This window comes from Pezoporus wallicus, unplaced genomic scaffold (assembly GCF_028554395.1).
Source record: "Pezoporus wallicus isolate ANWC-B61680 ecotype Strahan unplaced genomic scaffold, APGP_CSIRO_Pwel_v1 contig_2749, whole genome shotgun sequence".
Lineage (NCBI taxonomy): Eukaryota > Metazoa > Chordata > Aves > Psittaciformes > Psittacidae > Pezoporus > Pezoporus wallicus.
Genome location: NW_026638346.1, coordinates 159113 through 186420, shown reverse-complemented (window position 1 = coordinate 186420; position 27308 = coordinate 159113). Strand labels below are relative to the sequence as shown.

The 27308-nt window shown below is 36.1% G+C and overlaps 1 protein-coding gene across 3 annotated transcripts in view; it reads right to left on the bottom strand.

Moving 5' to 3' along the window:
• FER (FER tyrosine kinase) overlaps window positions 1-27308 on the bottom strand; it is a 147426-nt gene that overhangs the window by 106932 nt on the left and 13186 nt on the right. For 2 of the 3 annotated variants that reach the window (XM_057410458.1, XM_057410459.1), the window contains exons 2-6: window positions 27113-27217; window positions 21669-21927; window positions 16969-17142; window positions 13387-13486; window positions 1746-1929 (exon numbers count right to left, since the gene is read on the bottom strand). In XM_057410458.1, the coding sequence (XP_057266441.1) occupies window positions 1746-1929; window positions 13387-13486; window positions 16969-17142; window positions 21669-21875 (665 nt within the window). In that variant the 5' untranslated portion in view covers window positions 21876-21927; window positions 27113-27217. Of the gene's footprint in view, window positions 1-1745; window positions 1930-11572; window positions 11653-13386; window positions 13487-16968; window positions 17143-21668; window positions 21928-27112; window positions 27218-27308 lie in introns of those variants that run through there. The other variant, XM_057410460.1, reaches the window with a different exon arrangement.

The following is a 27308-nucleotide window of genomic DNA, read 5'->3' as shown; positions in this document are numbered from 1 at the left end:
ATTTTCAGTTTTCCATAAACGAACCCTCACAATTATTTCCTATTTCAGCTTTATCTTCAATAAACTTGCCAGGCTGCCAGGCCCTTAATCATGGTGAGACTTCATAAAATATGGATGACTACTGGCTAGCCCAGAGGAACATGCAGAGAGAAAAAAAAACAAAAAAAACCAGACTTTTCCCGGACCAGATGTCAAGTTACACAAACTCTGTAGAAAAAGTTATATGATCAGATTTTTTCAATACTTTTTCTGAGGAGGAAACAGACAAAAGAAGGCATTAAATCTTGCCTTGCCTATGAACAACATGTGTGAAAAGGTTCCAGAAAATAGCTTAAAGAATATGATTACAAGATAGGCAAACAGCAACTACAGCAATGTCATCTCAAAGAGAAAGGAAATCTGTCAATTACAAAAAAACCCCAAACATTAGCAAGACTAATCTATACTCATTCAAGTTTACTGAACTAATTTATGAGCAAAATCAGGTTATCAAGGAAGTATGTTTCACACAGATGGCCACACCAGGCTCTACACCTGAAATCACCACCTCTTTCTGTACAACAAAGTCAGTAGAAAGGAGTAATTTTCCTGTACATTCAGATCTCACAAAAATGTCTATGTAGTGACAATTTTTTTTCACAGGTTTTCATTCCAGACATCACAAAGGCGAGTGGGTTAAATAGGTTCTTGTTCCATCATGAAATTCTTCAGTGAATTATCTCATAATTCTGAAAAATCACTTTAATTACAGCACAGAAATTCAACTGTTGCCTTTTGCTGTGATTTTACATACAAAATTAAGATGAAAAGGACTGTATACAGACTACTACAAAGGTGTATTTCATTTTGATATTTGCACCAGAATCAAAGGAATTAGGAATTAACGGCAGAGGGCCGTTAATGGCATCTGCATCATGTAAGCATGTAAAGCCTGAAATTCGCAATTCTCCCTCACTTCCTGTGTGCTGAAGTCACAGACTTCAGAGAAGGTAAGAAAATGAGTTAAGAGTGCCTCATATCTAAATGACAAAAAAAGTAAGCTCCCTTTCTTTTAGGCTAAGTGATTTAAATAACACCAGAGCTACAGCGCAGACTCCCATACCAACTTCACGAAAGACAAAGAGACAGCATGGTGGTTCAAAACTAGAAAAGAGAGCTTAAAGTCCTCTGAGATCATCAGCTTGCACACCTTTTGTAATGATGTTAAAAACTATCTATGATCTTTCAGGAAAAAGGTAACTGTATTTTTAAGGTTGAACACCTTACAGTGAGATCAGGATTATATGATTCTGTTACTTCTCCAGCACACATGATAAACCATGCATCTGCCTGGTCCTCCTCCACAATGACTTGCAAGACAGCTGGCCAGTTTAAATCTAAATTGTTGCTTAGGAGAACTTCATAAAAATAAGACTACAGGAGATGCAACGAACTTGCCATAATATACCTGTACAGTAAATATGTAATACACCAGGCTGAAGGACAAAGCATGAGCTCAGATGTAAACACTACACTTAATCTGTAATATTTTAAGCTTTAATGACAAGACAGTGCCTTGTGACAATGTTCAAGTAACCACCCAAAAATACAGTGTGCATTTGTCAACTGAAAGATAAAACATCTTTTCTTCATTATCCCTTGCTATACAATTAATCAGATTACTATTTTCAAATAATAATAAAAATTAATTAGAATGCTACATATATAAAATTTCACAAGTATAAATATATAAGAATACATCTTACAAGGCTTTAATCATTTCTTCTTGCATCTTCTGTAGTGAATCAAGTAACAGAGGAAGTGTAGCGTCATAATACTGGTGCTGATGTAACTGCGCTCCTTTCAGTGCCAACACATACTGATTATGCAACATATGAAGCTTCATAGTGGCTTTCTCACACCGATCTTTCGCTTTCTCAGTCTCCTTTCCTAAGAGAAAATAAAAAAGAAGGATTCATGTGGTAATTTAGAGTATGTAAACTTGTAGATGACATAAATTTAGTGGATTTATGATAAGTTAGCACCTTTTTCTACAGTAGTCTTTTCAAGGTACTTCTCTTAAGAACATAAGATCTTACTGGTTTCAGATCACTAGCAAGACCAAATGTCTTGATCTTCTAGTTAAGAGACTAAGTAGGAAAAAGCTGACGCTTTGGGTTTGGGTTTGTTTGTTTTTTTTTTAACAGCAATGTGAGCATTCTTTACCTAAAAGTGTATGAAAACCACTATTTACATGGTATAAAAATAACATAACTATGAAGAATAAACAAAGCTCATACACAACAATCACAAAGCTAATCTTATTTACCTCAAAGCAAATAAATATTTTGTAATGCAAAAAGTAAGATATGTCCAACCAGGTAAGATCCATGGTTCAGTCAAAACCCGTCACTTACTGCAAGCAAAAAATCTGTTGCTACATTTCATCCAAATAAAGCAACAGTGCAGTCTCCATATTAGTAGCTGAACTCTCACACTATTACTCCAGTCCAAAATTGGCAACTTCTCTACTATATGATTTAACATTTATCACTGTTGGTATCCTGGTCAGCAGCAGGCTGGACCTACAATCTCAGCTCTATACGGTTAAGAGATTAGAAGACTTGAAATCCATGCTGACAAGAACAGTTCATGCTGAACCCAAGAGCTACAAGGTACTTCAAGAGGTCACCTATTCAATTTTTTGCCACAGTAGTACAAGTATATGGTGTATGCTTTCATGATTTTCCTAAGATCTCCACTGACATAATTTTGCAACTTTCTAGTACCATTCAGGCCTAGTGAAGGTTTCTCTCCACCTCGCTGCCCCTTCACTCTCCAGTGTAAATCTTCACTGCTTTAATTTAAACCCTTACTTACTTCGTATGTGCCATGGGGATGAGAAACAGATTCTATATCCTCTACAATCCATCCTTTATATATTAGGTAACATACTCTTTTCTTCTGCCCAGTCTTTTAAACTTTATACTAACTGACTTACAGGTCTTCCCTTGTAAGCCCTGTCGTCATTTTTTAGTTGACTGGTTCACAATCTTACACAAGTACAATTTCAGTCAAGGCTTAAAGTCAAAGAATAACTACATTCTTGATGCTTCTAGCTCATTGAAAAAAAAAAAGTGTCCGTTTTGAATACCATACGAACATGGCATCACTCATTTTTGCTTTGGCATCTGATGCTGCCAAGTAACACTGTTTTTTTGAGACAGACTTCTCAGTTTATCAAATTATTTTTGACTGTACAGCTGCCCTCCAATGCGCTTTTAGTCCCTTCAAAGCATAGTGATGCCTGGGAATGTGATAAGCAAACTCTGAAACTAAGTAATGATACACTGGAAGACCACCCAAACCTAATCTCAACAGACAAGCTGGAACGTCGCGTAAGATACATTATTCTGCCAAGACCTCGTTAAAAACCATTCTCCAAGCAGCTTTATGAAAGTTCTGCACCTCTACTAGAGTATTTTCAACTTGGTCAGGCACTGCCCTTGTTATAAAAAGATATTTTTGGTCATCTGCAGACCAAAACAGATATACTACAAGGTCTTTACGAAAAATGAAAGACATGTGACATGGGAAATAACAGAAGGTGTCTGAAGGAGGTCTGGAGGGGAAGACATCAAGTAGTAGTTACAGAGTAGGGACTAGATCAAAGAGGAGAGGATGAGGCAGGTGGAAATCACTGGATCTAGAAACACAAACCTTTCCTTGCCCTGGTCCAGTCCCTTGGGAAATACACTGGCCAGGGAAACAAAGAGGGAGAGAAGGCAGTATCAGAGTGAGAAATCCTGAATTATTTCTTTGCTTTTTTTATGTTTGGCCACCTCTACTCAAGCACGTGCTAGATTACAAAATCCAAAATTATTTTCATATGTCACAGTTTAAAACGTTAAAACCCACAACTTGTCCACGTATGTCTTTAAAATACATCCCCTATCAGCTTGCCAAAATCAGCATATGTCAAATTATACTGTGTACCATCACTACAGGCTTCTTACCTATGAACCACAACAAACAGCCTTTAACAGTTAAACTAAACTGAAAAGTTTCCCTAAAGATCGTCTCAACCACGTAACTAGAGACTTAGCAATACTACCTCTCTCAGAAACTTCATTAATGGCTAAACTACCCCGTTTTCCCTCCTGCCTTGAGGACTAAATTGGTTTGATATACATTATTCCTCAGTAGAACACCTCTGCTAACTGCAAAATAAATTAAATTATCACATATACTCAACTTCTGAAAACAACCTTTGGACCTATAATTAATACAAGGAATGCAGCTACAGTATCATCTTCATAGTGTAATTTATCTTTTAAAGCAGCTAAAACGCAGTGAAGCAGAGTGCACAGTTGTTCTACATGTCAATTAGCACAGAGGAAAACACCCAATTTTCTTTATCTGTAAAATGAATTTCATAAATAGATCTAATTATAATACCACTGCCATCAGTTGTTGACAGAACTGTTTAATGTTTATAGAAACTGTGTATACAATATGTCACCCCAGAAACTATTATGAAGCTTGCAAAATATAATTATGAAAGTTTGACATCTGCAAAGGCTGGCATTCTTTTTTAAGCATTCCACAGAGTCAAGTATTTCAATTGCTCGTAAAAACTCTTTCAGATTTTACTACATACAGTATAACAGAACCATCCAGAAAAAAAAAGGTTTTAGGGTATTTTCTATTAAAAAGGCAGATTTACTATTCTAAAGTCTTACTATTGTAAGTATTAGTCTCTTTTTATTATTAAGCTCGAATGGAAGAACAGAAACTAGATAGAACAACCGAGGAAAAATTCAGCTCATAATAATCACATAATAAACAAGCAGTGTACGGTGCAAACGCCACACAGAAAATTACTTGCAGAATGGAAATACTGCAAATAGAAAAAAAATATTTTTTTTTTTACTAAAAAGACATAATTATACTGAAAAGTTCAGGTTTTACCTCCTTACTATTTTTTCCAGCTGGTCAAAAATTGTAAGTCAAGGCTTATATTCCCTTATATGTTCCCTACATTTAGTTATCACTGATTTCAATAAAATTTAACACTTGTGAGGTCTTCAAATTTGCATTACAGAATTTAATGCTTCATTCAAACAGCAAAATTCAGAATCTGTGGAATACAGTGCAATGAACCCACTAATTCACACAGGACAAAGATCTAGATCCTGAAGGCTACCTGTAGCATGACATTAAGACTCATGTCAAGACTTAGCACAAGCTTAGCTATTCAGATTTCAACCCTGCTTCATGATAGCATAGGTTAAACTAATGACTGAGGCTTGTATCTACTGTTGTTTCTGCAAAAGAAAAATCCAGTTAATCTGGTTTAGTGACAACCCTTCACTGCAAACGTAACTAGTCAGCCTTTCAGCTCAGACAAAATCCTGTAGCAATGATATCCCATTCTATAAAAAGATTACATTTTTCCCTCTCCATGTTGCCTTGCAACAATGGTAAGAAAAAAATGGCTACAAGACCTCCTGGAAGCATCAGATATTAAGTTATTTGTTCTTAAGTTTCCTTTGTTTTTATTTGATTTCTTTGAGGATAGAAAAGGAGAAAAAAGATGGACATAATAAAAAAATCAAAAACTTTTCAACATCTAAGTATGCTTGAAACGCTCTTGCATCTTTAAGTGTTTGTTCTTAAAAGACAATATATATCATCACTGCAATTACGCAGGAGGCATAACTGAAATACTAAGTAGTTTGTGAAAACAACATAAATTTGTCAGAGTTGGGCAAATTTTGGAATATCTATAATTAGAAAGAATTTCTTATCCAGTTTTCAAAAATGTTGGATGAATTCTGTCTGTAACTCTCTGTATTTCAAGACTTCCCTTTGCCTCCCACTCTTGGGAACTTAAATGATACCAATAGGTATGACCTTCAGACATTCCGAAGTGATGACAAAGTTCACTAAAGAGTCAATGGAGATCACTGTAAAAGCTTAGCTTACAACAGATGAATTAACTTTCTTGATTTACAGCTCCTAACTCTGAAACATGACTTTTGGCTTCAGTGTGCAGTGAATGCTGCGGCATGAACAAACATTAATGAAGATAACATCCATCTGACAAAGGTGAATATAATTTTATTACACAAGTCCAGTTTTCTGACAATTTAATTCAGTTTCAATGAGGCACACCTGACATGACAATAAAGGGTAACACACTCCCAAAAAAACCACAGTGGGAAGCCTTAAATATGGGATGACTTTGGAAACAGAAAAGCAGCAGAATTACAAAAGGAACAAAATGAAAATTAAAAGGGCAACCAGAAGATCTACACAAGTAACAGGGGGGAAAGATGATCTTTATACCTAAATAAAACTATGACTAATATTCAAGAGAAACTTGGAGGAGTACATACATCGAGAATTCACATAACTGCCTCTGCAGTTCAAGGTGTGATATGATAGGAAAGGACAGAAAAAAAAAAAAAAAAAAAAAAAAGAAGTGTTGCCTAGTGTGGGGTCACCTCCAGCACCTGCATACAGGGCACGAGGTGCCTACAAGGAACCACTGTGGAAAAATTCCCCCAAATCCTCTCTAGGAACTCAAAATGATGGGGTGCCACACTGAAGTGCCTGTATACTACTGCATGGACAGTGGGGAATGAACATGATGGGTTAAGAGATCTGTGTGCAACAGGACTCATGGAGGCATAGCGAGATGGTTCCCATGACAGGACTGCTGGAATGGATTGAAACAGGCTCTTGAGGCAAGACAGTTCAGGAAGAGAGGAGAGTGAGTTGCCTGCCCTTCATGTGAGAGAGCAGCTGGAGTGCAGGGAGCTGTGCCTAGGGATGAATGAAGAGCTGACAAGACAGCTTATGGGTTAAGACAGGCAAGGCTCCAGGAAAAGCTAAAAAGCTTTCTGTATGAAAACCTCACTATCACAACATATGATTTCAGAAAATTTTTAAATGGAAAAAAAAGCAAGGAGTATCGGGGTTTTTGTTTTCTTTTTTTTTTTTCATTTGCATGAAGCAACAATTCTCCTCTGAGAAAATACTTATAACTTCAGTGTACAGCAATATTTCAGACAGAAAAAAAAATGTTTATTTTTTGGTTTGCTTTAGAATCTTTCATTTTTGTAAATATCAGCACTGAAGTATAAACCTGCCAATGCATATAGTGATCTATTAGACATTTCCCAATTTTTATGATAGCAGTTTTTCAAATAATTTCCCAGAACTGCATTTATCTTTTCATCTACATATTTTTAGCATTTTCAATAACAAAGGTAATTTCTGACTATTTGGCTGTCTCCACATTGTAAGTCCCTTCATTATTTATTTCGATTCTGGAGACACACGTTTTCACAGAGCATTATTTCATTGTGCTTGGAAAATAGTATCCCTTTATATTATTTGTTTGCAGTATTCTACTGAACACGTTCTTTATACTCATGAGTGAGATCACCAAAGCTTTCAAATCTTCTTTAACAAGATTTTTTTAAAGGAATATTTAATATATATATACATATTAACGAATCCTAAAGCTTGACTTCAGTCTGCTTCCACACACTGATAAATGGAGAGAATACCAGTGGGACCCCCACATGTTCATTCTCTTAAGTGAATTTTGGTAAGAAGTAAGCATTTCTTAAATTGAAGCAAATGCTTTTAAATACCTAGGTATGACAGAAAACAAGACTATCCTTAGTGACATATCAAGTCAAAGTCATTACGTATATTCAGGGTAACTGATTCCCAATAGTGAAGAATGTGTTACACAATTTGCAGCGAATTCTTGAGAAAAATTTGTTGCCCCCTTTTTTCGGAGGCAACCCTTTAATTTCTCAATTTCTTCTATCATGCAATTCCTCATACTTTGTTCAATTTTCCAAGCCTTCATTACTGAATAGGAAAGACACAGATTATAGAACTTACTTTATAATTGATTAGTCTATATTACCCATTTAACTGATTTTGGGACCTTCATGACCCAAGTTACCTGCTTAAACTCAGTATTTCACACAATGCTAGGCATGTCTAATACCACTGCTGATTCTGAAAGTTATTTCCTCGTACAATACTTCTTACAAGAAAACCAACAGTGACACAACTTTTAGCCAGTGACATGACTTAGTTTTTATGTAAACTGCATAAACATCCAACTAAACTAGGATGGCTCTCACTGTTCTGTCTCAGGAAGCAAACTCAGAAATTTTGAGTTACCAGCCTTATCATCACTCCCCACATAAAGAGATGCAAATACAGTTTCACAAAACCAAAATCATAAAGATATATAGAAAGAAGATTAAATCTTGGCTTTTAATCTCTTAAGGTTTTTTTCCCTTTATGTCCTTTAAGAGGCTTACATGAACGGAGTTTTTTTTCAAGAAATAAAATCACTCCCTCCTCCACTCAGCTTATTTCTAAGAAGAGGATAAGATTTTTTCCAAATGTTATTTAACAAATTAATGACTGCAAGTAACAGTTTTGTAATTGGGGGGGGGGGGGGGAAAAAATCGCTATTTGTATATACTTCCAGATTTCAAATTCATAGAATAAACTCTAATGCAAGAATCGGTCCAATTAAGTTATCTGCTTAATGTTAAGATAAACAAATAACATAGTATAAACATGACATCTGAAGTGCAGTCTTTTGAACTGCTGTCAGATGTTTCAGCTAATAAGGACCACTAATAAATTATCTTGGAACTACGAGTGCTAACTTGTGAAGACTGAGGACAGAACATCCTGGGGCTGCATGTCCATATTGAGTGGGAACAATACACCCAAGCTGGTCTCCCACACTCCAAAAGAAGTCACCAAGATCTCTTGGCATTCCACAAGCTTTCCTGCTCTAGAACATTTATTTTACACATGAATAAACAACCCTCATCCTTGAAAGCACTGGTTGTGTCTGAGTTTAAATACTTAAAATAGGCAGTTAATTTGAAATCCATCCAGACTGCTGATGTCTGAGTATAAGAAAGACCAGTCTGGACAGTGTTACTTGTTTTGTCTTAACAATGGGAGAGCTTTAGTCAAAAATAACAGAAAAACACCCACTAGGAGTTTCTTTGATCTCAGCAATAGCTGAAGGCAACACATACCACCAGGAAATGTAGATTTTACAGGCATCTTGGGATGAATGCACCAGCCACCTAATAAAAGTAGTTTCTGGCCGCTCAGCTAGTAAAAAGAATAGTAAGACAATAATTTGATTTAATGAACACTTTTTCAACAGCTCCTTAGTTAACACAGATATAGCTTATGGTATCATGTAACTTTAGTATGTAACAGAGAAGTCACATCAATTCTGAAGCATTAAATCACAGGAATTACAGGGATCAGAAAACATTCGTCCAGCAGATGCAATGTTGTATAATGTGCTAGGAATATTGTTAGTATTTCTAGTCTTCTCTAGATCACAATATTGTCAAAGAACACAAGCCAATCTAGTACAACATTTTTTTTAATAGTGCTCTAGCAGCAAACAAATCAAATTATGAAATTAAATACTTAGTATCTTTTTCCTTTATTCTTTACTCCAGATCCATTCTGTCACACAATAATATGGTAACATAATTTCTACATTCAAGCAGTAATTAACCAGTAACAAGAATATGATAAACTGTAATACACGTATTGAAATTCAAACTGTAAGGAGATACTCACATGATATCTATAACTGTTCTACAGTTTCCATTTTGTGTTCTTAACCGATTAATTTTTTTTTTAGAAGCTTTGTGATTTCTTTTTAGCCAAACAATGGCTTTATTGAGTGGCATAAATTTTGTTTTGATGTGTTTTTGTTGCAGCAGCAACACTAACATGCCACAATTTATACACCTTGTTATTGAACAGCCCTGGTGTCTCAGCACAGCACAGTAGGCTCTGAGTTGTACACAATCTGTCAGTGTTATTTTGGACCACTATTCTAAGAATTTTACACCAAATTTTTCTCAGTATCACACATCCAAAAGATTTGCGAGGCTGTCTATTTCACTATGGAAAATCAATTCAGTAAGTTTTATCTATCATTTGCTCCAATGACCCCAACATGGCCTGATGCTCCAGTCTGGCAAATGAACATGCTGCGCATTCACAGTAAATACTTTTCGGGTTTTAGAAAGCTTTTCAATCCATAAGAGACTACAGAAATCAACCTATCCATAGCCCTAGTTGCTGAAGTATGTCTCATCAGAGAGGCACTGGACTAGCTCTTGCTAACTTTATTCCCTCTCAACTTGTTTTCTCCACCCACACATGAAAAAAAAAAAAAAGGCAAAAAAAACTTATCAATCAAGTAACAACCAACCAAACTGCCTGACACCTGAGGTCTCCATCCCCAGGAACAACCACGCAGGCTGCACTTGTGATTCCATGGTAGCAACAATACATGACTAAATGGAGTAAGGGATAGAACAAGCAATTTAAATCAGTCAGTTCTGACTGAGATGGCATGCAGCCACTGGTGGCCACAACAGGGCAGCGCAACCCAGTCTAAGGACTAAGTGGCAGACACGGCTCATTGGTGCACACTCTGCAACACAGCACATCTCACCACTTCCCTGATGCCCAAGCAGAACTGCTATGGAGAATTAACCAGAAGAACTCCTGAGCCAGCACCTCAAACACTTTCATCTTCCTCTACATCTGGACAGCACAAAAACTTCCATACTGAAGCTTCTGCATTCTTCAGAAAGCAGTTCCCTCTTCCTCACTACAAAACTACCAAAAAATAACCACCAGCTTCCTTTCCACTGCCCTAACACAAATAAAAGGTGTAACTAACCAGCATCACATTCAGTGCTAGGCCCTTATCCTTATTACTCTTTCCCCAGGTCCTCTTAGTGTTTTCACCAAAAACTGAAAATAATGCATAACCCTGTATTAGTGTTACAAATCAACATGCTGATTCAAAGCGACTGTCCTGTTAGCTGGTAGAAAGTGCAACTCATAAATTCAAGTTTACCCAAGTACACTTTGCGACTGAAAAAAAAAAAAAACCACACATAAAAACAGAAAATCACTTTCCACTCTTTATAACTTTGCCAGGCTTTACCCTTTTCAGTTAATAACCTCTACTCTGTGTGTTTAGCCCAGAACCTAGTATCACTTTTAACAACTCAACCTGAAAACTGGGAAAGTTATTTTCCCAAACTAGAGAACCACCTCTATCTCTTCCACTAGCAGCAATTTACTCTCTCACTAGGAGATGGTTTTTCTATTCCAAAGCAAAACAAAAAAAAGTCAATAAATTTCAAGATCACTTGCAAAACAGATCTAAGTCCTTTCTTTGTGTGCCTTGCATTCTTTTCATGTTGACCAGCTTGTAGAGCTAGAGGTACACAAATTTACAGCTAATTCAGCATGCACCCAGGGGAAAAGACAAAATAGTATGTCCTAAGGAGTAGCTATGCCATTTAGCTCCAGAAATGCAGGGCCATGTACTCTAATGGAGACTTGGTTTACCAAAGGAACATGGTCTGTGGAGAACAGCATTTTACAGAAGTGGCCCAGGACTGGTTCTTTTTACTCATTTCTTACACAGGCTGGGGTCCAAAGATTTTGGGTTTCTGTCTAACAAAATGTTCCTGAGCATATTTCCAATATTTGATTATGCCCTCCCAACTGTTCTGGTATGCACTGTTCCTTCCCTTGTTTTCAATAATTCTTGAAATCCTGAAAAACCGAATCAGTTTGTATACTAACAAAAGCAGTATTTCCTAATGGAACATAATTTGGATAAGGACTACTTACCAAGTTAATGCCTGCAGTAATGAAGCATTACAATTTTAACTTCACAAACCAATTTGACAACTTCAGGGCTCAGAAACCCTATAAAAATACTATGCCTTAAAAAAAAAAAATCTCAAACAGCTCAGGTGACCTGCAGTCAATATGCAATTGTAGTAGTTGACCAACAACACAAGTATTTGTAAACAAGAATATGGGCTGGGGTGCAACAGGGGAGAGGCAATTCTGCATTTTGGGGGGAGAAAAATCTGCAACATTTTTCTGGAGGTCAGTGTTTGTTAAAATAGTTTTACACTAAGATGTTAGGTAACGTGAAATTAAGTATAAATTGTAGTAAGACAAATACTAAATGGAAGCTTGAAAGAAGGTCAAGGAAAACCACAGGAGAATTAAGTGTCTTACAAACAGCTATCTAAAGAAATATTCAGTTAATCAGAGCCACATCAAAACATCACAGCTGCTGACAGCCAAAACGCTCTTTGATTTCAATGGGAAAGTCTGGTGCTTCAGGAATGGAGAATGATCAGAGCTGTAACAGGAAGACAGGATAAAAAAAACACATAAAGATCACAGTACCCTATTAAATTTGCCATGTTATTAAAATTTTCCGTATTACCATTTATATGTATGTTCCCATGTTAAGTAGTTAATTGGACGTAAATCAAGTAACCAAAGTAAAGTTATATGCAGAAAACAGCTAGGAAACTGGATGAACAACTTACATTTTTAAGTGAATATGAACATCATTAAAAGAAAAAAAAAAGAAAAAAGCGAAGCTAGAGTGCTGACTGTAACTCTCTTATCCCATGGTGTTTTGTCATTATATTCACATATCAGCTACTGCTCCAAATTTTAGAGAGATTTGAAAAGAAATAAATGTTCTCTCCACACTTACAGCTATTATACTGCACTGCGAATTATAATATAATAGAAAAAAGGACAGTAACTGTCATTTTTAGCAGTCATACAAAAAACTTACAATATGGAGCTTGGAATTCTATTTATACACTCTATTCAAATCATTTTCTCTAAACAAAGAAAAAATCTTAGAAAAGCACACAAGAACAATAATTAACAAATTATTACAACACATTATAGAACACATCATAGAACAAGGGCTTACATTTATCTCGTGATTAGCACATAAAACAATCCCTGCAGTTTGGACACATCATTCCCCAAAAATCTTTAAACATCTCAGTATGCAAATAAATTCTTTTCCTTTTTTGTGTAAGGTTGACAAGGTCAAATCGATTACACTGCAAAGAACTGATGCTGATTCCACTGCAGCAACCAGAGTAGGTCAAGAGATGCAAGTAGCCTGCAGCTACAATGTGAATGAGACAGACCTGCAAACCACTTATCACTGTCAATAACTGATTTGAACAAATTCTCTTTCCAAATACATTGACTGAATAACAGAAGAACTTAAGAGGATTACTATTTACATAAAAAGAAGGGCTAACCTTATTTTTTTTTAAAAGAGTACCACCAAGTACACCTGATAACAATTACCTTGTCTTACTTAAGATACTAAATGAGCTTTGTACTGTAACTAAGTTGCTCAAAACAAAAACATCACCCTGTTTCAGTGTAAGAGTTCTAGCAGGTTTGAAGAAGGCACCAATAAATATACAAAATTAATAGTGTCAGTAATACCTTTCACCACAGCTTCTTTATACTTTTCTTTGGCAGAATTTACTTCTTTTATTAGTTGTCTATAGCTAGATTTTAGTTTCTCTAGTTCTGTCTTTGTGACCTGTAAGAAAAAAGAAATATAAGAAGTATTAAAAATACTTAATCACAACATATAAAAAAACCTCATAGCATTAGTTTAAGAGAATTAAGATTTATTTTCCAAAATAAGGATGTTAACACTTCCCAATAATAGCTTGAGATAATATTAATAGGATATTACATGGTGGAACAAAATCAAATTCAACAAATGCGTGGAATGAAATAAGAGGCATGGAAACAGATCTCCATCCACATCAGTGTAATGAAAAATGTTTAGGAAATCCAGCTAATCTTAAACACTTCCATCACAATGACAAGATAAAAAAAAAAACGAAACACCAAAAAGATGCTTAATAAATCATATTAGATGAAAAATTTCTATGCATGGGAAGGAAAACCTTTAGCATCTTTAAAAAAGTCAGAATTTTTAGGTATTACAGTTCCTAAAAATGGCTTAGAAACTTCAACTGCAACCAATCTAGCTGTTGTAACACTTAAACCCTAAATAGCAAAAAAAAGGGGGGGAGGGAAAGGAAAAAAAACCAAACAAAAAACCCAAAACAAATTCTTGTGAAACACTGCACAGATGAATCTTTTTGCAGTGGAAGCAGGCCCTTTATTTTTTTTGATCAAAAAAATAAAGTTGTCTTTTCTATCCCCTACTTACATTTACTGTTCACAAATAATCACAAATCATGAACTCGCAAACAAAAGCTAGTAACAATCTAGCCACTACAATACCAAAAGGGTGGCATATATAGTAATGAAAAGTAAAAACTCTGACAAAAATACACTCAAGATGGGAAAAGAGGAACTTAGTGTAATGGAAGTACTTTATACAATGAATGTGCAGAAAAGGAAGTCCGTTCCACAGGAAAACTGTTCCCTGGCGTGACGAAAGCTGGAGTTCACAATTCTCCACTTTTTCATGAGGCAATGCCCAGATACCACTGCTTTTACCCTTAATGGAATTCTTCAAAGATGCAGCAAGTTGCCATCTACAGCTTCTATTTCTGTGCCGATTGTGCAAAGACTTCACTTAAAGGCAGTAACTTCTCTCCGCACAGATCCCATATTCTCATCTGATATTTCTACACACTGTAAATTATACTCACAATTGTTGCTATTACAGACAAGAAAAAATAACTAAGACAAACAAAACTTATTATAAAAACTCTGTGAGAAACTGAGAAAAAAGATGAAGTTAGGAAGTAATGAACACAATTAAGACATAAATAACAAGGAAGTGTTTCTCTTATGAAAAACTGGAAAATAAAAGACAATTTGTAGCAATTACAAAATGTATTTTACTGATTCTCAGACTGTGCTCTTCCAACAGACAAAACCAAAACTAAGAGCACCTCCATCCCCAAACGACACTTAACTAAGATAGTCAAGAGTCAAGGTTGTACATGCATTGTATGCACAGTTGCATATAAAATAAGGAAGATGTTCTTTACTGTGAGGGTGTAAGGCACTGGAACAGGTTGCCCAAGGCAGTTGTGAATGCTCCATCCCTGGCAGTGTTCAAGGCCGGGCTGCATGGGGTCTTGGGTGACACAGTTTAGTGTGTGGTGTCTCTGCCCATGGCAGGGGGGTTGGAACTAGATGACCTTAAGGTCCTTTCCAACCCTAACTATTCAATGATTCTATGATCTTAAACCCAGTTTTAACAGCAAAAAGTCTTGCCCACCTAACTAGCACAGTCCTCTTTTTTCCTCAAGTTTCATGGGAAAAAAAAAAAAATCCAGTATCTGAACAGGAATTGGAATAAATCTACAAGAGATGAGTTCTACTGTATTTGTGTAAAAGCCATGGTGTTTCACTGTCATTAAGAGTTTTACCAAAAGATTCCTCAGTGAAGAGGTGTCTAAGAAAAGGAAAGGATGATACATATGTATTTCACCTAAAGGAAAACACATTTTTTTGCCATTGATCCTATAAATATAAACTGCACAGACACTAACCTTCACAAGATTTGGATAATGTCCTGGGAAGTACCAAGTGTGCTGCTTCTGTGTGTAACAAAAGCAGAAGTAATAGAGACTATGAGAAGTATTTTGAATTCCTGGGAACCATTCTTTAAGTGTTCCAGTGACACAAAACCTTTGAACAAACAATGTCAGCTAACAATGCAAGAGCATATCATATCTAACCAGAATGCTATTCAAATGCTTCTTAGGAAAATCAGGAAGGGGAAAAAAACACCCAAACAACAATGCAAGCTTATTCATCAGGATGCAAAATATTCGCATGGCCATGCAGCCTGTAATTAAAATCAATATGGTTTTTGAGTGCTCAATATACACTATATTTTTTTATAAGTCTTATTTTAAAATACAGCTTTAGTAGAGTTTTTATGAGAGTTAATTTCTTAACAGAAAAAAACATGTTTTGTGCAGTCTTTTTTAAGAGTATATCTGTACTTCCAACAGTCTTGCTTCATCTAGCTTCTCTTACATTACTGTTCCCATTTCCTAATTCTTTACGTATTTAATCTCTATTATTTCTAACATATGCTACCAGTTTTATCTCTTCTTCCATCCTGAGTGCTTTCAGACACACCAATCTGTAAGTGGCTGTGAGTGATTATTTGGCTTGGGAATTTTATCAGATCAGATAGTCAACTGACCATGCAAAAAACCGATGTATTCCCCACTGTCAATACCTGGGAAAGATGCCAAGATCCCAGCATATCATGGGAGCAGTCCCATTAGAGCAAACACATTTAACCTAGTAAGTTTGCTCCTAAAATTCTTCTCATAACTGGATGAAGAATTTTTTACTCATCAGTCCATGACATTTGTACTCTACTACTCAGATGTTATAATTACACTACTCTAAATTTCAAATTCTCTGCTGGAACAAAGAAGAAACAGTGCTTCTTCTCTCCGCAGACCTTTAGGACTATAAATCTGAAATTTTTGACATTTACAGTTAAACTTACCCCAGAGCTCCTGAATGAAACCGTGATTTCTGTCAGCTTTACTGACGAGATACACTGCTTTCAACATAAGCAGGACAACTGACATGTAATAGAAAAGGCCCTGAAGACCTCCATCTGCAGCCATAGTGTTTGGTTTACACTTGATTTACATTTTAGAATAGACACTAGAAGCCTTCCCACTCAAAATAGTCTGGACTATCAAGAGCATTCATTCACAAATGTTTCCAGTGCCTTGGTCCGATGCACGTCTGGAGTGGAATGAGAACAGGAAGAGAGATGGAACAGAGATGCATCCAACAGAATCATCCTTTACTGGAACAAGAGCATTTCCAGTGCTTTTGTTCATATAAAAGAAATGTATTCATCTCTGCCTTGTCAGCTAGCAGGGGAGAGAAAATGTAGAGGAAACAGCTAAAATTTAAACTAGATTCTACATATCACAAATCACAACCTTTTTCATAGGACAACCATAACCACAAAAATAATCCACTCTCAATATACGACTTTTAAACATACGAAACTATAACAAATTTATCAAGTACAATTAAATAACACACCTTGTACATCTCTGCTTCAATTTGTTGATGAACACCTATGAAACTCTTCTTAACCTGCTGCTTATCTTTGATCATCATTGTAAGCCTATGCAAAGGCCCAGAATTAAGGTCTTCTGCATGCGTCTTCATTATTTTGCTCAGCTGTTCTGTTTGCTGTACCACAAGCAACCAAGACTATAAAAAAAAGCACAAACAGAAAACACTCACTTACTCTGGCTTACAAATAACCAAACAATGAACATGAACTGTGAGACAAGATGCATCATTTAAAATTCAGTATAATCCATGAAAAAAAACCACGAATTTTAAACTTACCCAAATTCACTTCCAAAATAAAAGTTCTTCCTGCTACAGCAAAATCATGCCTTGAACTTACTCATAAAACCATAAAAAAGCACCAGAGACAAAAATACAATACTGTAGGTTCACCCTTCAGCACTGACTTAGTACTTCTAAACACTGATGAAAGCTTTACAGCCTTTTTTTGGAATACATCCCCAACACCCCTGACAACCATGTTCGCATGTCCTTTGTTCTCCTGTTTCCCAAACAGTTACTCTGTTCAAGCTGACTTCCCTTGTCTAAATACCTCACATTAATATGCATTTGAGTGGTTACTGTTTAAGACCTGCTTCACATAACTGACAGCATCAGTCAGGCCTCCAGTACCAAAGCATAAAGTGCTAATAGCGTAAGAGACACAAAGAGTTACTCCTGTCATAGTAATCTATCATCTTTCTGTACCCTCATTTTAATAACCTCCTTGGCCACTCAGTCAATCTTCAGGACAGCTTAATGTGCTGTCTGTGGCTTTGAATTTTCATTAAGAACTCTAAGGTGAATAGAGACACTTCCAAAGCACCACAGATAAAAATACAAAATTAAAATTCAGCTCAAACAAAAGCATTTGCTATCCTAAAGATCCCTGTCACAGTCTGTTGACAGGAACAGTACTGTACTGCTTAGCAAGAACTCCCTGATACTGAGTACTATGCTGTATCCAAAATTCCAGGAAGGCTATATGCCATACAATTATCAGGTTTTGAAGGCAGCTAGTATGCTAGTTTTACTAGCATTTATTTTACTCTTACAAAAGACAGAAATTCACCTTAGATCATCAAAATTTAGATAAATAGTTTGTTTGGTAGCTTTGGGGTTTCCTTATATCTCAGCTATAAACACACATGCACACACAAAAATATATATAGTATTTTCATGTCTAAATGACAATGCTGCAATGCAAACTGGATTCTTGAGAAGGAAACAAAAGGTAGTTAACTCCTGTATACATTATACCATCTTTAACATTTCCGTCAGTTTGTAAACATCCCATAGACTGGTTACCTCAGGCTATCTGAGCTATCTTCATGTTGTAGCTATCTCAGACTGCTTTAAAGTCTGCTGGTGTAAAATATCATGGCCTAAAGCTCCCCAGCTATGGCTGAACACTTTTCCACCTCTCCATTAAATTTCCAAATGAGATCAGAATTATAGAACAGTTTGGCAGGGTTGGCTTACCCTAGACCATGTTGCCCAAGGCTCTGTCCAGCCTGTCCATGAACGCTGCCAGGGATGAAGCATTCACAACTTCCTTGGGCAACCTGTTCCAGTGCCTCACCTCCCTCACAGTAAAGAGCTTCCTCTTTATCTCTAACCCATACTGCATAAACTAAAAATGTCATTAAACACCTGCCTGAGCAGAGTGGTTCTTGTGGTTATAGAAGGGTTTATAAGAGCACTTTCAGAGGTGAATATGTAGTCAGAGTTCTCCATTTTCTTTACAGCTTATTTATTACTGATGAATCAAGTACCATTTCCATCAACCCTCCAAATCACAGGAAAAGCATTTTCCAACAGGACAAGTACTCTGAAGAAATACTTAGCTTACAATCCACCAAATGAACATGAATTAAGTCAGAAACACAGCAAAAACTTCCCTTTCAATTAAAAAAATAATTAAATAAATCATTTGTACATTTTCCTGTTCTCTACATCCCTCTTTCCATACTGACAAAACATCAAGACTTACATCTATTAGTAAGATTTCTGTGTTTGCTATGACTAATTTTAAAATAGGAAAAGCTAAAGTGAAAAGGTATACTTGAGGAAAAGCTTAAAAAATAAAGAGTCATGTGGGTCAAAAAAGCAGCTGGGTAGAGAACGGCAGAAAAGGCAAAGTGTTTTCTTTCACAGAAAATAACCACAGTCCAGCAGAACCAATAGAATCAAGTATTTTTTGGTTAAAGAGTATTTTTTTAGATACGTACACAAAAAAAATTATACATATACACAACGAAGCTGTGTATAAACACTTAAAAATACTGCTTTTACAGCATTAGCAGTTGATGCCACTATGCCATCCAGCAAGTTTGCTGCCTCTGCATAGAATAAACATAGGACAGATTTTCCCAAACATCCTTTCTCTCAAAGTGCTCAGGCTTGCTGTATGCTTCAAAAGAAAACAAAAAACAGCACGCACACATAAAATAACAACAACAAAAACTAAACAAACAAACAAAATTATAAAATCACAGAATCTAGAAAGGTTGGAAAAGACCTTTAAGATCATCAATTCCAAGTATTACCCCAGGAAAAAAGCAGGTATCTTTGTATTTGGCTTTAATGCCACATTATATGAAATATTCAGTATACAAGTATTTTAAATCCTATAAAATTCAAGACGCTAGATTTATGTCCCATAATATTTGGGTTATACTTTAACTCTGTAAAATGTGAGGAAGAGAGCAAAAGTATCATGAAATAGTAAATTAGCATGAGGTGAGTGAGGTAAGCAGTATTTTGGACAATTTAACCACCAAAACCAGTAAGGCAATGTGTCACTACACAACTTTAAAATTCAAGGTGACAGTGACATTTCAAGGCAAGCTCATACAAAAGATCTGTCAGTAGTATATGAATATATTTGCTGTTATATAAAGATGTAGAGATCAGGGATTCTATTGATATCATTGAAAGAAAAATGGTATCTCTTTAAGAGAAAAAAAAAACAGAAAGAATAAAGGAACAAAATGATCCTGAAAGAACAACTTGCTTTCCAATTTGTGCCTATGTCCAAAACAAGATCTCAAAATATGACACACATGTACTTCTCTTCAACCCAAAAGGAACATGGCTTAAGTCAAATCTCCAGTTTTTTTAGATTTATTTGATCACAGGAAGTGCCCATGTTACTGACATGAACCAAGGCAGACTGAGCTAGCTATACGAACGTTAAAGATTGTATTTTATAACGCTAAATACTCTGATTTGTCTTGCTCCTTTACCTCTCTTGCCCTAATCCACCCTGTTTCATTGGCTAAAAAAAATTGCGACAGTTTAGCTAGCACGTAAGAGCAATACTAGTGGGGCAGCAATAGCAAGTATTATTAGCCACATCACCAATAATTCTATACATAACCTCAAGATCCAAGAGTAGAAAGCTTGAAGACAATCCTGACTTCTGCTTATCTTAGTCTAACAACAATGCTTTTATGTTTATTTACCAAAATCATCACAACCTATATAGCAAGATCTGTAATAACCCATGTAGAAGAAACATAACTGGGTGAAAAGCATTTCAAATACACCACCAAAACACACAGATTAAAAAAAAAAATATAAGCAAAAAAGAAAATCAGCACCCTCAATTTACATGACAAAAATTGTTGTGGCAGAGGGAAGCAGCAGCAGGTTTTACTCTAGATAAATGTTGTGTAGTGCTACTTTTGGGGCAGCTGAAATAGGATAGCTGTAACAGCACAACATTCAAGTCACACACCCCACCACTTTAATCCAGCATAAATCTAGGCTGCTGCAAAAGGAGCACTCACATTGCTAATGCTGCACCATAGCTAGTGCTCAAGCAGCCACACCATAAACCCACTACATAAAAACTGCTCTGCCTAAAACTTAACCTGGCCCAAAAAAGGGTGCTTTCCTGCAGAGATGAGATCAGAGTCATGCCAGTATGAAGAGACTGTGGAACCACTGCTGTATCAGAAAGGGAGGGAATTAAGTAAACTGTTAGAGTGGTTTTCTCTAGTCAGGATGGAATTCCAATTCAGGAGTGAAGCATACAAACAGGTGAAATATGCAAGTTTACTTCATCATTACCTTTACTGAACTTGCTCTAAATCTGAAAATTAATAATTTGGAGGAAGGAAAGCATTACCTTTATAAAAAGAAAACACACTTATTTTAAATTGGGTACAAAATAACTTCACAATTATGAGAAACATCCTGAATTAATGTTTTGTTTTTACAACACATGCTGCAGTGTGAACAACAGCTGGAATGCTAGGCTTCGCCTGGTTTCCTGGCATTTTTCTATTTCTGTCACAAATTCTATATAACACAGATAATAGTTCCTATTTAACCATCTTAAAATAAAATCTTACTATAGCATGCTGTATTTTCAAAGCACTAAACAAAGTAACAGGCTCAACCCAGGAACTAAAACACTGAATTTCAGAATTCAGGATTGATTCTACTTCCATCATTATTTTCAAAGCAAGATTGGAGCTCAAGTTCTGCATATTCCACTGAGGAACTGAAAGGAGCGCATTTTAACTACTTCAGCAAGATTAACGCCCAAGAAGCTGAGTGACAAGAAATCCAACTCAAACTAAAGCAAGCAAAAAAAAAAAAATCTAACAAACACTGTTATTTCCAAAGATATTCCAAATTCAAAATAGTCTTACCTTGGACACATTGCTGATAAAATCCAATTGACAACTGCTCTCTTTATCTACTTGATTACAAAGATTCTGTAAAGTAGAGGCATATTCCTTATCACTTTTTACTCGCATAACCATAAATTTCTTCACCGTTTCCAGCAGCCGCAGTTCCCAATCTTGCAGTTTTAATAAAGCATCATGAGAGTACTTCAGGTCACCTCCAAACCCCATTTTTTAAGGCACTATATACTACACAGGGGAAAATACAGGCTCTTCACCACATCTGAAATCAGAACAAGATTCATGAGACACTATCAAACAAACAAAAAAAAAAAAAGACACTTCCAGTGTGACAAAGAGAAACTATTAATGTCTAAACCCTGAAATAACTGAAAGATTAACCACATACATATACTTCTTCAAAAAAAAAAAAAAAAAACACAAAAGGAGAGTCAGAGTGTTTCAAACACCCACCTATGACTGGAAGAGATCTCAGGCTGTTCTCCAGTTTCCTTCTGCAAAATGTACCTCCCCAACTTAAAGTGAAACTATGGGGGCACATATAAAAACATCTAAGACAGATACTAAAGACCAATCCACTTACTTAATCAAGTAAGTATAGCTGACAGTATCTCCACACAAGGCCTGCCAACTACACTGCCAACACTCCTGGTAACCCAGAACATTGGCTTCTGGTGTTTACTCTCCTCTGAGCACAGAAAAATCCAAATAAAACATCAGCTCTCAAGCAGCACATTTGTGGGAAATGGATAGCTAGTCAGAAGCTAGTTTGCTCCTAAACATTAGCAGGCCATTAAACTTGCAGATTCAACCTCCCAAAAATCAGAAAATATTCCAAACAAGGCTCCTCATGTAATTGTCCATTGCTCCCCTGTGACACACATTAGAGGGGAGTCCCTCAGTTCACAGTTTCCCCTAAGGCAGCCCAGTCTTACTGTACTAAATGAAAACCATTTGATAAACAGCTAAGAAATGCTGCCTTCTGAAATCCTATGACACAACCACAGGTCAAAGTCATTTGTTTGAGCTAGCTCTAAAACACCTCCCTGTAATACTGAAACATGCAGCCACATCATAGAAGACCTGAAGGAACACGAGTAATTTCCACACACTTCCACAAGTTTTGTAATCCTGTTTTCTGATATACATCAAGAAACTGCTCCTACACTAAGCAGCTTCAAACTAGGTAAGATAAATTCACACTAAACTGCAATTACAGCTCTTGCAGTGCAGACACAGCCTGTGTACTCAGTCACAAATTCTTGCACCCCAGCAAAGTCCTGGCTCTTTTGAATACAGGTATATCAATTTTTTCATAGTCTTTAAATTGCTACTTAAATTAGCAGAATGTATTTCAAATATTAACAGACTCATTTCCTAACAGCCCATGGGATGAAGAATCTTATTTTACACTGAAAACTGAGACACTTAAGCTAATGACAACACTGTACCTGCTAATACTGGAATGTACATGGGTTTAAGAGCAGACTTTTCAGTGTTTTAGCCTATCAAGTATCAAGAAAAAAGCAAGATGTTACTGGCTTCAGTTACCACTGAAAAATTCAGAAGATTTTCAGATCAGAACCTAAAGCCTGATTCCCAGGACCCGCTTCTCTCTTCATGCAGTTCCCTGACTCCATTAGCTTTTCCCATAAATTATGGAAATAAGCCTCATCCACTAAGTATTTATTCTCAGAACACAAACCATACTATGTTATTAAAGAAACAAAGATCTGGTAAAATAGTAAGAATAGTACCATCCTACTATGCCTATACGCAAGAGAGACAAGTCAAGGTTGTATGAGTAACCTTAAATCTATCTTAAGCCTTCATATTCTCTTTCACTTGAAGCTGTATATTTTAGTTAGAATTCTTGCTGATGGCTAGGAGCTCAGTCATAAAGAGCAACAGCAAATAATTAAAAAGGGTGGACTATGTCATTATTAGTTGTATTAATGATAACTTCCCAGTTGAAATTTAAGAAGTCTTGCAAAACTACCAATATTTTAGTAAGACAAGAAAAACATCTTAAAGCACCTACTTACTAACATGACTGAAGCAGAATTTGTGATTTTTTTGACACCCTTTAGACAAATACTAACTTTTGTGATCAAGCTAATTTTTCTCTTAGCACATTTTAGCATATTACCTAAATATCCTTTAGCTATAAAAAGGACAGCATCATCCTTTTCTTACACTCCATATTCAGAAAAGATGGGAACTGAATGTCAGGATGAAGTCTGGCCTTGTGCTATGAGTAAAGTGCCAACTTGCTTGCTTTTACTCTAAGCTTGTGCAATGAATAAAATTTGTTTGCTTTCACTCTAACCTCTGTCTTTTACTGAGAGGTAGGAAGGCAAGGGCAAGAGGAAATATTCTCAGCATATGGTATTTCAGCCTGCTTCTACCGACTCACTGTGGAGCCATACAATTTCAAAAATCAATAGAAGATCCAACAATATCTCACTCTAGCGTGTTTAGCCTCCCTTCACTACGTAGGAATTTTTTTTTTCTGATTGCACTATTAGATGCCTGGGTACCTAGATAAATTTGCACAAATACTGCACTGCGGTCCTGGTTTTAAATTATTCCATTCACCATGGCAGAAGCAGCACAGTAAAAATTAGTTTTTCAAAACTAATAAAATTCTGACTCTGTAAGACTAACGAACATGAATAAAGTCTCAGAGCTGTTGACTCCCAACTGGGTAAGCCAGCCTTTGTATGCCTTCATTGTAAATTAATGAAATGTTCAATCAAAACATTCAGCAAAACTCAAATGGTCCAATATTGTGGAGGTAAAGAAGTGGTGAACAAGTATCCAGCACCTCAGCAATTTAACTGTTGGTTAGCTAAAACCCAATGCTTTAATTAAAACCACTTTTAATTTTTTAACATATTTTAACAACTGAAAACAGTACAGATCAGAGTCACTTATTTGAAGTCAAAACTGTAAGAATTACCAACACATGGACATGTTCTACACAATCTTTATTTCCGTTACTCTTAACAAGCACAAGCACATTGCCAATGGACAGTGTTCAAAGAGAAAATATCTGGCACCAATACAGAAACGTATTTTTCCAAGTTTGGTATCTCCCTGCTTTGCACGCACAGGTGAGTTGACAGCTGCCCTACAGGGTGAGACCAACAGAACAGAATATTTCAGTTTGAAGGGACCTACAACAATAATCTGGACAAAATGACCCATTTAGATCAGCTCTCCATCTCCAACCATGGCACCAGGAGGTGCTGTTCAAGGACAGCAAACAAGTTGGGCTGCTATTTCTGGCATGATCTTCCTTCTGCTTCCCCATGTTCACAGTTACAGGATTACAGAAGAAATATTCATAGTCCCATTTTTTGGCTTTACCATACATTACAATGCTCAGATTGTACATGTAAGATAGATTCAGATTCAGATTTTGCAACCACATATTAGCGGCAAAATGAAGTACTGCAACAAAATTTGACACCAGAAAAGATTTACCAGAAGAAGATAGGGGGAGTTTCTACTCCAGTGTTGAAAAGATGAAAATATAGTATCAAAAATTCTAAGGGAAACAAAATCCTGCTCAAAAGATTTTTGGGAGAATATTTTACCTTAAAGTAAAAAAAAAAAAACAAAAAACAAACCCAACCAAAAACCACAGAGATGGCATCACATTTTAAAGTAGCTGGATGGAAAACTGATGCCAACAAGCATGTGATATGCTAAATTCATACAGAAAAAAACTTTAGGAATTACTTGCTCTGACTCTGAAGAGATCTTTCCTACTTCTGGCAGATACCCATGAGGCTTATCTCCTTTTCCATGCATGAACAATATTTGCATAATTTGACAAGCCAATGAAGTCTGAATTCTAGCATGTTTTGTTAAAGTAATAACATCCCAGTGGTGTTAAAGAGGACAAATGAGTTTCAGCTAGTTTATTTTTTTTATTTTGAAAAATATATATATGCTACTACAAAAATTGTGGATATGCAAATTAGTCAACCAGTACTTGGTAAGCTTTAATAATTAAATACGTACCAGAGCCAATTCAAAGAAAGTAAGAATTTCTTTCTTTTTAGAATCACTCTCAAAAGAACAAGCTTATCACTGACAGGAAGTGAACACTCACTACATTTAACAACACACTGTGAATAAGCAATCAGACCCTGAACAGCAATAAATGAATACATAGTTACTGAATACAGCTTATAACTTGTCTTCACCACCACCACAGTGAGGCAATCAGATTTCAAACAAAGTAATCTTAAGTTTTGTCAGCGTGACAGTAAGAAAATTCAACGAGTCACATAATTCTTCAATATTGTAGCACTTCCTTCAACAAATAAAGCCGATATTTTAGCATTAGCTGTCTTCCTGAATTCCAGCAACATCTCTGAAGCAAGTAGTTTTCATAGCAAATCTACATTTAACTTAAAGATTGCAATCTGTTCATGACACATGACAGTGGCCATACCATGACAGATCCTATGTGTCTGACAATGGCTGAAATCATATGAGCACGGAACACATACATGGCAATACTTTTCCATGATGCTGTCCTACTCTCATAACAACTGGTGCTTTCTGTTATATACTGCCATGAAATATATCCAAGACTGTGACTGCTAGTCTTAAAATTATGATGGATCTACATGCATCAGTTGGAACTTGTGCTTTTACAATATCGATGGCAAGGTAAGCAACTGATAAACCACAGACCAGAAGCACACCTGACCCCCGGTTAAACTCAGTACAAGAAAGTACAGAACACATCTGGCCCCTACAGAGGGAGCAATATGGAATGGGCATGGTACACAGTACACCATACTCACTCTTGATCTGCTGTCATCTCCCTTGATCCTAAATCTACATGGACTCCAAATCACTTAGCGTGGCTTATAGTTTGCCTCCTAGAAACATTAATAAAACTGCAAAATCGGAAAATAAGAGGACTTGGATTCAGGTGACAAACCCTCAAATGCAAGGCTTCTGTAGTGATTTAAAAGCAATTTTATAATAGATGACCAATTTGTTAAGTCCAACTCAGTTTTTGAATGTCAGGCTTATGGCAGTTAAATTCCATTAAAACTGTGAAATGAATCATTCTTAGCCCTCCATCCATACCTTAAATGAAAATTGAATTGTTAAATAATTGACATTTCTGTAAGCGTAGGATCTATTCCTGGAATGTTCAAGACCATGAAACAGAAAATATATGATTTAACTACTATTTGTTTATACTAACCACATATTCAGTATTTTAATGTGAAATGCATGGAACATGAACTAGCAGAATTAATACTTCTATGGAGCTACTGCCATCAATAAACATTCAAAGTTATAATCTAAAGCTAGCCTGATCATTTCAAAATTGGTCTAAATATTAGTCCACTCAACGTAAAATAGCCAAGTTATTTTCAGGAAGGCCTTTCTGCAAAACACAGCTCACATACCTTAAAAAAAGGTCCTCAAGAAATGATCCTTAGTACACTTCTCTCTACGTCAGCAGCTACTTCTGATTTTCACTTTACGAAATATGCTTTTATTTTCTGGGAACTCTGGGAAAGAAACAGAGATCAAACTTCTTTATTATTTTAGCATTTTAAAATAAATTGTAAAACTTAAGGTTATGTAAGTTGCTTTGCATTT